Source organism: Rhinopithecus bieti, unplaced genomic scaffold (genome assembly GCF_001698545.2).
Source record: "Rhinopithecus bieti isolate Rb0 unplaced genomic scaffold, ASM169854v2 scaffold_21201, whole genome shotgun sequence".
NCBI classification, from domain to species: domain Eukaryota; kingdom Metazoa; phylum Chordata; class Mammalia; order Primates; family Cercopithecidae; genus Rhinopithecus; species Rhinopithecus bieti.
This window is the reverse complement of record NW_016810610.1, coordinates 827,916-842,616: the sequence shown is the minus strand read 5'-3', so window position 1 is coordinate 842,616 and position 14,701 is coordinate 827,916. Positions and strand designations below refer to the sequence as shown.

General features: G+C 46.4%; 1 protein-coding gene across 1 annotated transcript in view; it reads right to left on the bottom strand.

The window, feature by feature from the left end:
* Positions 1–14,701, bottom strand: part of ABLIM1 (actin binding LIM protein 1) — a 234,677-nt gene that overhangs the window by 109,748 nt on the left and 110,228 nt on the right. The window contains 2 exon segments of the mRNA XM_017892465.1: positions 10,150–10,243; positions 12,758–12,884. Of these exon segments, the coding sequence (XP_017747954.1) occupies positions 10,150–10,243; positions 12,758–12,884 (221 nt within the window).

The window sequence follows — 14,701 nt, the reverse complement described above, 5'->3', positions numbered from 1 at the left end:
TCCCTGAGGTGTTGTCTTGCTCTGTTGCCCAGGCTGGAGTGCAGTGGCATGATCTCGGCTCACTGCAGCCTCTGCCTCCTGGGTTCAAGCGATCCTCCTGCCTCAGGCTCCTGAGTAGCTGGAATTACAGGCTTGCGCCACCACACCCAGTTAATTTTTGTATTTTTAGTAGAGATGGGGTTTCGCCATGTTGGCCAGGCTTGTCTCGAACTCCTGACCTTAGGTGATCTCCCATCTCAGCCTCCCAAAGTGCTGAGATTACAGGCATGAGCCACCGTGCCTGGCCAAGCCTAGCATAGAATCTTGCATTAAGACATTTATTGACTTGAATGCCCATTCTTGCATAGATAGCTAGACAGGTAGATGTGTGTATGTGAAATTGAGATATAAATCACATACCATACAAGTCACCCCTTTAAAGTATATAGTTCAGTAATTTTTAGTATGCAGTTGATCCTTGAACAGCATGGGTTTGAACCACATGGTCCCCTTTCTTTTAACCAAACATGGATTGAAAATACAGCATTCAAGGGATGCAAAACCTCTGTACACAGAGGGTTGACTTTTTGTACAAGTGAGTTCCTCAGGACTGACTTTGGGACGTAAGTATGTGCAGATTTACCAGGGGGATGGTGTCCTGGAACCAATCCCCTGCATATACTGAGGGATGACTATACTCGCTGAGTTGTGCAGCCATCACCACTGTCTAATTCTAGAATATTTCATTACTTCAAAAAGAAACCCCATATCCATTAGCAGTCACTCGTTATTTCCCTCTTCCCCCAGCCCCTGGGATTCTCTAACATACTGCCTGTCTCTGTGGATTTGCCTGTTCCACACATTTCATACAAATGGAATTGGACAATATATGGTCTTTTGTGACTGTCTTTTCTTTCTTTCTTTCTTTTTTTTTTTTTTTTTGAGACAGGGTCTCACTGTGTCACCCAGGCTGGAGTGCAATGGCATGATCTCGGCTCACTGCAACCTCTGCCTCCCGGGTTTAAGTGATTCTCCTGCCTCAGTTTCCCAAGTAGCTGTGATTACAGGGACCTGCCACCATATCCAGCTAATTTTTGTATTTTCAGTAGAGACGGGGTTTCACCAAGCTGGCCAGACTGGTCTCGAACTTCCAACCTCAGGTGATCTGCCCACCTTGGCCTCCCAAAGTGCTGGGATTACAGGCGTGAGCCACCATGCCTGACCCTGACTGTCTTCTTTCACTTAGCATAATGTTTTCAAGGTTCCTCCATGTTGTAGTATGTATCAGAACTTCGTTCCTTTCTATGGCTGAATAATATTCCGTTTTCTAGATATACCACCTTTTGCTTAATTCATATTTAAAATGAAGTCATTTCTCCAGTTTATTGTCAAGTGATGGTCTGACAATAGAGAAGGTGACCAGTGTCTCAATAGTGACCCTGGTTTCACAGGGCCTTCCTGACTGTCCATTGATCTACGGAGTCTGAGACCAGAGCTCCATGAAGAAAATATGCTCTCAAACTTGAGACAGCATTGTCCATCCACAACATTCTCCAAGGGCAGAGCCAGATGGCCTGGTAGAGGCTACAGATGATTCAAGGGGGTCCGACTATGAGGCACAGAAACACAGCAGACTCTATGAGCAAAGTCACTGATTTTCAGTGACATTTCACACTGGTAAAAAGTAAACCAACCAAGCAGTACATGTTTATTGTCCTGAGAACAGGCATAAAAGGGCCACTTGAGGCAGGCCTTTGCCATTCACCAGGAATGGTAAGTTTTGGTCCTTCAGCAAGTTATATCAAGAGGCAAACTGTTTTCTGTAATGATTTTTTTTTTTTTTTTTTTTTTTGAGACGGAGTCTCGCTCTGCCGCCCAGGCTGGAGTGTAGTGGCCAGATCTCAGCTCACTGCAAGCTCCGCCTCCCGGGTTTATGCCATTCTCGTGCCTCAGCCTCCAGAGTAGCTGGGACTACAGGCGCCCGCCACCACGCCCAGCTAGTTTTTTGTATTTTTTAGTAGAGACGGGGTTTCACCATGTTAGCCAGGATGGTCTCGATCTCCTGACCTCGTGATCCACCCGTCTCGGCCTCCCAAAGTGCCGGGATTACAGGCTTGAGCCACCGCGCCCGGCCAGTAATGATTATTTTCAGGTAGATAATAAAGTTCATGCTGTCTCTTGCTCTCCCCCTCTCTCTCTGTCTCTCTGTATATGTGTATGTCCCTATCTTCTAAATTGAAAGAGACCTATTTTCTTTATTTTTTTCTTTTATTGATACATAATATCTTACATATTTATGGGGTTCATATGAGTATTTTTTTACATGCATATAATATATAATGCTCAAGTCAGGGTATCTGGAGTATTATCACCTTCAATATTTATCATCTCTATGTCTCCCAGCTACTTTGAAATATACAGTATATTGCTGGTTAACTGTAGTCACCCTAGTCTGCTACTGAACATTGAACTTCTTTCTTCTAACTGCATGTTTGTATCCATTCACCAACCTAAGATATCTATTTTCTAATCATGGTTCTGTCACACCAATTAGCTCTAGAGTCTCGGGCACTCAGTAGCCTCATCTATAAATGAAAGTAACTGGTAACTAACTGCCCTGACCAGCTTGCAGGCCTGTCATGAGAATTAAATGTTTATGAGATCACTTGCAGATGTTAAAAATATTATACAAAGTCAGGATACAGTGGTGGCTCACTGTCCACTGGGACGTAGACCATCTCAACCAATATACTCAGATAACTTGATTTTTTTTTCCCCTTCCATGATCCTCAAAAATATTTGGGTCTACAATTAATTAATTGGATGAAAGCAGGAATTCCTCTGAGCACAGTGAGAATGAGAAGAATGTAATTAGCCTTCAGCATGGACACAGGTTATTATTTGTTCCTTGCATGTGTATGATATACACAGAACAAGAAAAGGGGAATCGGCATTTCAACTTCTCTTTTGCAAATTACATCTCTGATGGTGACAGAAAGATGAGATGTCATGCAAGCATCCTAGGATAATCTATGTTTTGCTCACTAGAGAACAGCTTAGCCCAGAACAAGACCTACTCACTGCTTATGATTACTGTGACATAACATACTTAAAATACCTATGCCAAAAAGAAGGAAGGGGACAAGGGCCTCCAATTTATAATGTGAATTCGCCTCAGAAACATCATAAACATTTGTCCCTCAGCTTTGTGAAAAAGCAGTTTTTTAATCAGTCCAAAAGCAAAACAAAACAGAGCCACCAGTTTTTAATTCCGCTGAGAGTCAAGGAAAAGGATTTGGCCGAATCCCACTGTGATTCCATTTCCTTCACTCCAGGAGTTCAGCAGGAGGGGTCTAAAAGCGAGTCTAAATCCTGTCCTGCCGTCTACCATTTCCAAGTTAACAGAAAAGGACAGGGCAGGGTTGCCTCATTGGGCTGACTCGACAGGCATTCCAGGGTCTAGAGGACTTCCCTCAGCTCCATCTGAGGCTCTCTTTCTTGTGTGGTGGGTGTACAGGCTGTCACAGACACCACTGCACTTTCCCAGAGAGCACAGGCAACACAGTAAATACCATGTGACACAAGGACAGGTGCCACCAGCCCGCCCGGAAAGACCAGATGAGCCCAGGCCAATTGATTTCTGGGTGCAGTGATGTGAGGAAAGGGAAATTGTGGGACTCAGAGCCCCGCCCTCTCCCTCTGTGGTCAGAATGCACGTAAGACAACTTGCCTTTCAGGGAAGAGAACAAAAGAATACTCCCGTGCAGCCTGGCAGGTGCCTGATCAGGGAAGTACCACTCTGCAGTGTGGACGAGGGCTGAGCGCCTTTGTCCTGAGTGAACCAGTGCAGTGCTCCATGCACACAAGCAGCCCTTGGGGGCACAGGAATTGCACAAGACAGCTTGAGAGGCCAAGAGAAAGTCAAGCCCACCCTTCGTTAGTCTGTTGGTAAAACAGCCCAAGACTAGGGGAAGAATATGTGGGATAAACCCTTTTCCTTTACCTTCCAGACTTCTGTTTTCAGTTTGACATTTGCTTTTTTTTCCAAACACTTGTCAAGAATAGATTCAACCTCTATCTAATCCAAAGAGGTATGGGGCTGGGCACGGTGGCTCACGCCTGTAATCCCAGCACTTTGGAAGGCCAAGGCGGGCAGATCACCTGAGGTCAGGAGTTCAAGACCAGCCTGGCCAACGTGGCAAAACCCCATCTCTACTAAAAATACAAAAATTAACTGGGCATGGTGGTGTGTGCCTGTAATACCAGCTGCTTAGGAGGCTGAGAGAGGAGAATCGCTCGAACCCAGGGGTGGGGGTTGCAGTGAGCTGAGATCACACCACTGCACTCCAGCCTGGGCAACAGAGCAAGACTCTGTCTCAAACAACAACAACAACAACAACAACAACGAGGTATGGGAAGTATTACCTAAGAGTGTGGTGTTCCAGAGAAGATTCCACATCTTAAGAAAGCACCATCAAAAGCAATCTAGTTTTAGCTATGTGCCTAGAGATGGTTATACCTTTGTAAAGAGAGACCAAGAAACTCAGTTGCTGTCTTACTTAAATTTAGGGTTGGAGATATGAGACTAACCCCCTTATGAATTGTGGAGTCCTTACTTGATTGCACCCACCATGAGCTGCCTTCATTTTGAAACTAGCTGTTGCTGTTGATAGTAACAACCATTTTGTTGCTGTTTATTTTCTTTATGAGGTTGGCAGGTAACCACCTGTACCCTGGAAAGGATGTCTGCTGGAGTGAGAGCTCTCCTAGGGCTATCTACCAAAGATGGGAAGAAATGCATTCCAGAGAGATGCCCCACTCCCCCAGGACATTAGTGACCTAAGTCTGAAGTCTCTTGCAGCTTCCTGTGACCATTAGGCTGTTCGGCAGAAAGGAGGTGCGGGCAGGGGAAGGGGAGGAGGAGGGGAGAGGAAAGGGGGAGGAGGAGGGGAGCAGGAAGGGGGAGGAAGGCTGCTTCAGAGAAGTTCAGAGAAAAGATGGCGAAAGCAAACTCGAGTATCTCACACTAATTTGCCCCTGTACTTCTTAATTAGGAGGCAGGTTGTAAATATCTTCAGCACTCTCCTAAATTTATAAGTTAATCAGCAGAAGCATTTGAAGATGTAACATTTATAGCAAGATCTCCCTAAAAAGAGAATCTTGCTGTCGAAAACAAAACTGAAAGCAAGTGATGAGAAATCAAGCTACAATTTGAGTGTAGGCTCTATGCTGACTGCTACGTGCTGGTTTCCAGAAAAAAAATAACCATTGGCTCTATCTGATCCCTTACAGCCAAGACATGAGAATTCTAGAACTCAGATCTTTAGAGCTGAAGTGACTCCAGGAGGTCTAGCAGCCCAAGTCTTGGAATTACATGCATATTTTCAATTCTTGCACTTAAAGAAAAGAAAACTGAGGCTCAAAGAAGTGGCAATTCTTGCCCACAGACCCCCAGCTGGTGAGTACAGATTCAGATTGGCTGCCACCCAGAGCCTTTTCACCGACCCGCTGGTGCTCAGGCTCACCTCCCAACCTCTTCAAGCTGATGTGATTTTCAGGGCTTACAAGAACTAAGGAATGACAGAGACAGAGAGAACTCGAGGGCTGCTGGAGGTTACGTGCCAGTCCCTTTACCTAGGAAATGAAGACAGCCCCAAGAGGCTGAACAACCTGCCCCAAGTCACTCAGGAATGAGTGACACAGCCAGACCTGGAGCGTCTCTTCTCTGTCATTGTCCAGTGACCTTTCTCTTTCTCAAAGGTCCCTCAGGTGTCTGATGGCATCTCTGGTGACACTATACTAGAGAGGCCTTTGGGTCCTCTTAGGACTCAGTGAGTGTTAAATTAAAACCACACAGGGTCTGCAGGCCTCCCTGGGATGATATTTGGGTGATTTCCCAGTCTTACTCAAGCAGGTTGAATGGTGACCTGATCGTCACCAAAAGAGACTCCATATCAAATCCATGGAGCCTGTGAATGCTGGCTTATTTGGGAGAAGGGTCTTTGTAGATGTAATTAAGTGAAGGATCTTGAGATGGGGAGGTCATCTTGGATTATCTGGGTGGGCCCTGAATCCAGTGACAAGTGCCTTTACAGGAAAGAGGCAGAGGGAACTGTAACAGAGAAAAGGAGACAACACGGAATAGGCAGCCATGTGAAGGCAAAGCCAGAGACTGGGAGGCTGCCACAAGCTAAGGAACATGCAGAGCCATCAGAAACTGGGAGAGGCGAGGAAAGGCCCTTCCCTAGAGCCTTCAGAGACAGCACGGCCCTGCCCGCACCTTGCTTTCAGACGTCTAACCTCAAGAACCGAGAGAACTCAGTTTAAGAACTAACCTCAAGAACCTCAAGAACTGTTTAAGCTTGTTGTTTTAAGCCACCGCTGCTGCAGTTGACACAGAAAACTAATACATTTGTAAAGGGATAAAATAAATTTATCTGTGGATAAAATAAATATAAAAAACCACAAAAACCCAAGGTTCACAGTATTTGCAACAAATTCACCATCGTAAAATTTCACCACCACCAAGACCCAAGCATGAGAGGCCGAGGGAGGAGTGTGTGGAGACCGCCCTGCTTTGTGTTGGTAACCAAGCCAAACTGACTCACAAGTTGTCACACGTCAGAGTGATAACCCTGCAGGACATTTTTCGAGCTCATATGCCCATCTGAGCACTACATCTGCTGGATGGATTCTGAATCTGAGGCTGAACATGGTGCAAACTACTCCCAGACGTCTCAACTCTGAAAGCCCCAGTGGAAAGTCTCCAAGTCTTAAGCCTCACAAAACGGCCTTCACAGAAACCTGAAGCCAATTTGAGAAGAGGCCTCTGCAGCCACAGTGAAAGCCAAATGACTCAGGTCTTGAAGGAGAAAACAGAGTAAGCAGATGTTTCTTCCAAACGGCATGTTCTTGGATCTAGCTTTATTTTAGATTTTCTTCCCCACAGCTGTCAAGCTAAATCTGAAGGGTATCAACACACACACACACACACACACACACACACACACACACACACTCACTCAGACACACACACACACACAGAGCCCTTTTCCCTCCCCAACATGTTTTGGGGGAACACAGCTCCACATGTGGACTAAGAAGACTGCAAACATGGCTGTCACAAATGTGGGGACCACGTTCAGTGTTTTCTCACCTCTCTTTGTACAGCTGGACATCTAGGAAATCATTCTGATGTTTTTTTATTATTTATTTTATTTTATTTATTTTATTTTATTTTATTTTATTTTGGGCCAAGCTTGGTTGCTCATGCCTGTAATCTCAGCACTTTGGGAGGCTGAGGCGAGAGGACTGCCTGAGACCAGGAGTTAGAGAGCAGCCTGGACAATAGAATGAGACTCCCATGCTTTACAAAAAATAACAAAATTAAGTGGGTGTGATGGCATGCACCTGTAGTCCAGCTACTTAGGGAGCTGTGGCAGGAGGATAGCTTGAGCCCAGGAGTTCAAAGTTGCAGTGAGGTATGATTGTACCACTGCACTCCAGCCTGGACAACAGAGCAAAATCCTGTCTCCTAAAAAAATAAAAAAAGAAAAGAAAAGAAGATGACGACAACGAAGAAGGAAGAAGGAAGAAGAAAGAAGTTAGAAGGAAGAAAGAAGAAAGAAGTTAGAAGGAAGAAAGGAGAAAGGAGGAGGGAGAAGTGAGAAGGGAGGAGGAGGGAAGAAGAGGGAGGAGGAGGAGGAGAAGAAGGAGGAGGAGGAGGAAGGAGGAAGGAGGAGGAAGAAGAAGAAAGAAGAAAAAGAAGAAAGAAGAAGAAGAAAGAAGGAGGAGGAGGAGAAGGAAATTTCCAAGTTGCGCCCAACTCAATAGGTTTATTTCAGTCCTCCACAAGAGAGCAAACTTAGGAACCCCATGGGAAATGGTGTCAGGCCCCAGTCAGGGCACTTCTGAGAAGAGCTCTCTGGGGAGGGATGAGGGATGGACTCAGGGCCAGGAGGGGAGGCACCAACCACTGCATCACGCTCTGAGCACTGTGATGGGATTGCTCGGACTCCAAGCTCCCCTTCAGGTGGGTCCCATCCATCTTCTCCAACAGCCTTCCTGGGGATATGCTTCTTTCTCCCTGGTCAAGACGCTAGTTTTGAAGTGTCCTTGGGTCAATAATTAAAGCTTTATTGGAAAGGCTATGAGAGAACTCTTTCCACCCTTCCTGTGAGTGCAGAGAGTGGGGGCCCATTTCTCAGGCGCCACTCCAGCCAGCGCCACCATCGTTTTGTGCCTAGAGTTCTGTAGTAGCCTCCTAGCTGTTCTGTCTCCACCCCAACTCCCTTCCCAGCCATTTAAAAAAACATCTGAGCTGAAATGCACGTACCATAAAATTAACCATTTTAAAGTGAACAATTCAGTGGCACTTAGTACATTCATTCACAATGCTATGCAACCACCTCCTCTATCTAATTCCAAAATATTTTTATCACCCCAAAAGGAAATCCTGTATCCGTAAAGCAGTAATTTCCTATTTCCCCTTCCCCCAGCCCTTGGCAACTACCAATCTGTTTTCTATCTATATGAATTTACCTATTCTAGATATTTATGTAAACGGCATCATATAATATGTGGCCTTTTGTGGCTGGTTTCTTTTACTTAGTGTGTTCTAAAGGCTCATCCTGTGGTAGGCGCACTGCTGCAAGGCTGGATGATATTCCACTAGACGGATACACCATGTGTTGTTATCCGTTCACCTGCTGATGGACTTTGGGTTGTTTCTACCTTTCGGCTGATGTGAATAGTGCTGCTGTGAACATGTGTGTATATAGATTTGAGAACTCTCATACGTTCTTTACACAACAACCTGGTCTAATCACATGACACTCCAGCTACAAGCAGTTTAATGGCTTCCCACCGCTTTTAGGGTAACACCCAAACTCCAGAATGTGACTCTTGGGACCCTGCCCACTTCTCCATCATCATCTGTCACATCCGTGCTCCTGCCCAGCTGACGTTTCTTATGTATGCTGTGCTTTTCCTCACCTCTGAGCCCCTGCAGGTGTTGCTCCCTCTTCCCAGAACCCTCTTCCTTGGGCTAAGAGGCAACTGCATTTGACCACAATCTCACCCTTCTTTCCCAAGTGCAATCAGCTGCCCAGGTCCCAGCACACAGCCAATGCTGGCCCCTCTGTGCTTCGTGGAAAGGGCTTACAGTGGGATTTAGGGGGCTACGCTGGACCTTTGCTGTGAAACCCACGGAAGACAGTGCAGGCCAGAATCACGCTGGTGGGGGGGCCTCAGATCTGGGTCTGTGTCTCTGAAATGTGCCCTGCTGGGAAGGTGGAACATGGCTCTGCGGATTCAGCAGCCTGGTGCCTGACTAAGCACGGTGACAAGCTGCAGGACCTGTAGTCATCCCCCTAGTTGTGAGGCTTCCTGATCCACCTCTGCTTGGGTCATACTCTCCACCCTGGCAGGTGGGCCACGGATGAGGCAGTCTTACTTTTTCCTTGGACCTGGCTGACACCCCACAGGCCTGGGAGAAGTAGGGTAGCGACTCCGTCTGAACTCTGGCCCCAGAATTCTGTGTCTCACCTCAGAGGAACTGGCTCAGCCCAGAGGCAGAAGCCTGTGTGGCAGCTGCTGAGAAAGCAGGAAGAAAGCTCCCCAGCTGGAGGCGGTCGCACCTGAACTTGATAGGCTTCAGCTTAGCCCCGGCTACAGGGTGCTCTGGGTCACACAGGATGTGGTTTTTGAAGGTTGGGGAAGCCAATGCCTCTGCCTTTCCCCCATCCTTCCTTTCTTAGCTTCCATTCTGAGCCTCTGCTCCCTGAATCTGCACACGCCCAGAAATGCACGCATACACATATGCACGCAAGCACACATGGATGGATACACACGATTTTGCATCCTCTTCATTTACTCTTGTCTAACTTCTAAAAATGAAAATGGTCTAATATAGCCTCTCCTACATAACTCCCACCAGAATCTTTATCATTCTTTTTTTTTTCCTTTGCAAATTCTCCATCATTCTAATTTCCACGTGAGCCTTTGAGGAGAGTGCAGCACCTTAATTCCCGAAGACAGTCACCTGCCACTACTTTCTTTCTCCACAGGTTAAAAAAAGATGGAGGAGGCGGGAAAGGGTCCCCCTTGTGTGTTTCTGAGGGCCCCTGAGGAAGATGGCGGTCGCTGTGAGGGAGCCGGTCTGCCACTTACCTCCAGGACTTTCCCTGTGATAAACTGGTGACACGCCTCACATTTCACCCCAAAGAGTCCCTGGTAGTCCTTTTCACAGTACGGGGCACCATCCCTGCAAGACAAAACGTGTTCAGCTCCTGAGGAGGCGGCCAGGCGCTGGAGAAGATACCAAAACCACATTTCTCCAAGGCCTTTCCACAGAAGGGCAGGACGTATTTTCTCCCGCCCAGTGTTCACATGCCTGGCAATCCAGTCAGGCCTGGCCAGACATGATCAAAACCACAAGCAAAATGATGCAGAGAGCACTCTGTGGCTCTCGGTGCCACACAGGCGAAACGGCCATGTCGTCATATGATCACCCTTGCTGATTTTGTACTGTCTCAGAGCTAACGAGCAGAAAGCCTGGCAGCACTGTCTCTTCACAGGCCCCCTGGGCGTGGAGGAGCACTGAGCCCACTGAGCCCACATAACAATAATTAATAAACCAGAGAAAGAATGGTATTAATGAACCTGAAGAAGATACTGGCAAATCAATAGGCAATATCACACCTGAAGGCAAAACACTAGAGACAATTTCATTAAAACCACAATAAAGGCAAAGCTGTAAAATATTGTTAATGTATATAATATGTATATTTAATAATATGACACTGAGGCCAGGCACCGTGGCTTATGCCTGTAATCCCAGCACTTTGGGAGGCCAAGGTGGGTGGATCAGCTGAGGTCAGGAGTTTGAGACCAGTCTGGCCAACACGGGGAAGCCCTGTTTCTACTAAAAAAAATACAAAATTAGCCAGGTGTGGTGGCGCACAGCTGTAAGTCCCAGCTACTCAGGAGGCTGAGGCAGGAGAATTACTTGAACCCAGGAGGCGGAGGTTGCAGTGAGCCAAGATCGCGCCATTGCAGTCCAGCCTGGGTGACAGCATGAGACCCAATCTCCAAAAAAAAAAAAAAAAAAGAAAAGAAAAGAGAAAAAGAACACTGAGCCCATCAGACGTGGGCTCAGCGTTCATCCCCCCCACCACAAGGGGCCCACATGCCAGACTACAGCCTCTGAACAGCCTCCAGACACCACCTCCTCAGCTCTCAGGAGGCCTCCGGGGCCCATGGCTGCCTCCTCCAGCTCAGGCAACCTCCTCCATTTACCTTGGAGCACAGAAAAAGTATTATATCCTGTGTGTGATTGCATGGTAAAGCTATAGAGTGCCACTCTAGACTGCCAAGTTACCCACCACTGCACAGTTTGCAATGTTCCATTAGAAGCCAGGCATCTGTCTTCTTACTTTGTCCATCATGGTCACCTGAAGAGCTTCTTGCCTTTTCTTTTTTTTTTTTGACAGAGTCTGGCTCTGTCGCCAGGCTGGAGTGCAGTGGCGCGATCTCAGCTCACTGCAACCTCCACCTCCCAGGATCAAGCAATTCTCCTGCCTCAGTCTCCCAAGTAGCTGGGGTTGTAGGTGCCCGATACCACACCCGGCTCCTTTTTTGTATTTTTAGTAGAGACGGGTTTCACCATATTGGCCAGGCTGGTCTCGAACTCTCAACCTCAGGTGATCCACCCGCCTCGGCCTCCCAAAGTGCTGGGATTACATGCGTGAGCCACCGCACCCGGGCTTCTTGTCCTTTCAATGCAGGTGTTTCAGCTTTACCCTGGGCCTGTAGAATCAGATTTCTAGCGGGTGGGGCCCAAGCAACCTTTTGTTTGTTTCACTATATTTTTAAACTACATTCATTAATATTTTTGAGTAGGTGATTTCATGTGGTTGGGGAAATGAATGAATGAATTAATGTATTTGTTTATTTTTTGAGACAGGGTCTCACTCAGTTGCCCTGGCTGGGGTGCAGTGGTGCGATAATAGCTCACTGTAGCCTTAATCTCCTGGGCTCAAGCGATCTTCCTACCTCAGACTCCCAAGTAGCTGGCACTACAGGCATGTGCCACCATGCCTGGCTTATTTATTTATTTATTTATTTATTTATTTATATTAGTAGAGATGAGGTCTCGCTATGTTGCTCAGGCTGGTCTCGAACTTCTGAGCTCAAGTGATCCTCCTCCCACCTTGGCCTCTCAAGTGTTGAGATTACAAGTGTGAGCCACTGCGCCCAGCAGAAAAGTTTTTTTTGAGGCATAAAAAGGTATACAGTGGAAAATTTCCCCTCATTGCCAGGCTACATTTGTTTTTTACAAAAACCCTCACTTCCTTAACTGTAGCTATTATCCACTGTTATTGAACATGAGCCCATTTGAAGACCTAGGCTTTGCGTGTTTTTGGGGGGCGTCTATAAATGTACTCCAGCCCTGGAAGGAGGACAAAGGCTTACTAGTTCCTCATAGGAGAATGAATAGCAACAGAGAAATTATTAAATGCTTAATTGGTGATGACATACAGTGTAACAGTGTCATTGTTAAATTCGGCAATGATTAACATTTCATTAGGTTTATAGTAGCCAAAGCAGAAGAATACAATTCTTTTCAAAAGTTTTATAGCAACAAGTTCATTCTGACGGCAGGATGTGAACAATTTCAGCACCTTTGACAGCATGGGGCCCCTGAGACCAGGACCTGGAGAAGAACCACAATGCCTGGTGCCCACTGAAAGGAACGCGTGCCCGCGCCCAGCCTTACTTGCTGATGTACTCCCCGGTGAGGACCTTCCCGCAGGACTTGCATTTAAAGCACCCCAAGTGCCACTGCTTATCCAGCGCCAGCAGCGCCTGCCCATTCTTGATATCTCTTCCACAGCCGGCACAATCTGAAAAAGAGCAGCCGCCAGTGGTTACTACACATTTCCTTTGCTAAATCCAAGCAGGCAGCCCAATTTCAACCCCACTGTGTGCCCATCACACACTCAATCAATATTTACTCAAGCACCATCTCAGGTCAGTTTCTTTCCCTGCACAAAATCTTTCTCGGTGAAGTCTCGCAGGCTGTGTCCTCGGAAGGACAGAGCATGGAAGCTTCACGAACGTCCGTGGATCTAAGGGGATGGGTGTCCTTCACCCATCTGCTTACTTGGGGTTTTTTTATGCACTGTCTGAGCTACAGATCGCCCAGAGAATATTTAATTATAGTGTCTTGGCTGTGGTTTTAAGAAAGTCTCATAGGCATTTATTAATTGAGGCACTGTGAACAACTCAGCACTTTATGCTGATGCCTCGCCTAACACTATATACGTGATTACTCCTGGAAGGCTGCCCGTAAATCTCATTTTTGTAAATGGGACCCTACTTCCTTATCAACCCAAACTAGCCTTTCAAAGATTTGTGATCATCGGTTAAATTCCTTAGCTCTTAATTCCTTAGCTTTCAATTCTCCTTGGCAGGCTCCTGGAAGGATAATAAAGGAGAAATTATTTCTCCATAGTAAAGAGTGTGGGCCTGGAGTAAGACATCCCAGTCCTGAACCCCAGCTAACTCCTTGTTGGCTAGCTATGTGATCAAGGCAAGTTACATCCTTTTGAAGCCTGGGTTTCTTCTTAGGGAAGTGGGAATGTTGTCAGCACCCGGTCTCAGGCCTCTGATGAGGATTCGGGGCATTTAATAGATTCAGCAGTAGATGGCACATTGGAAGTGACCAGAAACATTTGCTATTATTACAATTGCCATAATTAATCTGATTACTGACTGCTTCATTCTGTTACGGAAGTTGGGTATTTAAAAGAACCCAGAAGACTGTAAAGTGGTGCAACCTTTCTGGAAAGCAACGTCAACATCTACAGACATTTTCCAAATCAATGTACCTGAGAGAATGAAAGCAAGCACGTGTCAGGTTGGCCACGGTGCTCCCAACTGATCATACAGAACACACACAGAATAAAGCCATGTCCTGGCAAGGCCACTTAGTGGCCGGGTTTGGACCAAGACAGAGACGAGGCCACTTGGTAACCCAAAGTGATGAAACAGCCCCCTCTTCTGACCACATCCATGACTGCCACTGCTTTCCTAATGATGCTTCTAGCCCAACTTTAATTCTCTGACCATTCAGAAAAACCTAAGAGACCCAATCACTGACCTGGCCCTATTTCTTGACAACGCTTAACCTAGAACTGCTTCTGCTCCTTTGAATCCTCTTTAAAATTACCTAGCACATGGGCTGGGTGCAGTATTACAAGCCTACAATCCCAGAACTTTGGGAGGCCGAGGTGGATGGATCACCTGAGGTCAGGAGTTCAAGATCAGCCTGATGTAACATGGTGAAACCTCATCTCTACTAAATACAAAAAATTAGCCGGGCGTGGTGGCGGGCACCTGTAATTCCAGTTACTCAGGAGGCTGAGGCAGGAGAATTGCTTGAACCTGGGAGGCAGAGGTTGCAGTGAGCTGAGATCATGCCATTGCACTCCAGGCTGGGCAACAAGAACGAAGCTCCATTTCAATAAATAAATAAATAAATAAATAAATAAATAAATAAATAAAATAAAGTAAAATAAAATAAAATAAAATAAAATAAAATTACCCAGCACAAGCCCAAATGCTGTGAAAACTCCTCCAAACTGCACCCAGAGTGGGCTCACGGTTCCTCTGGCTTCCCTATTGCTGCAGCTAGTTAAACAAACTTGACCTGCTCTTT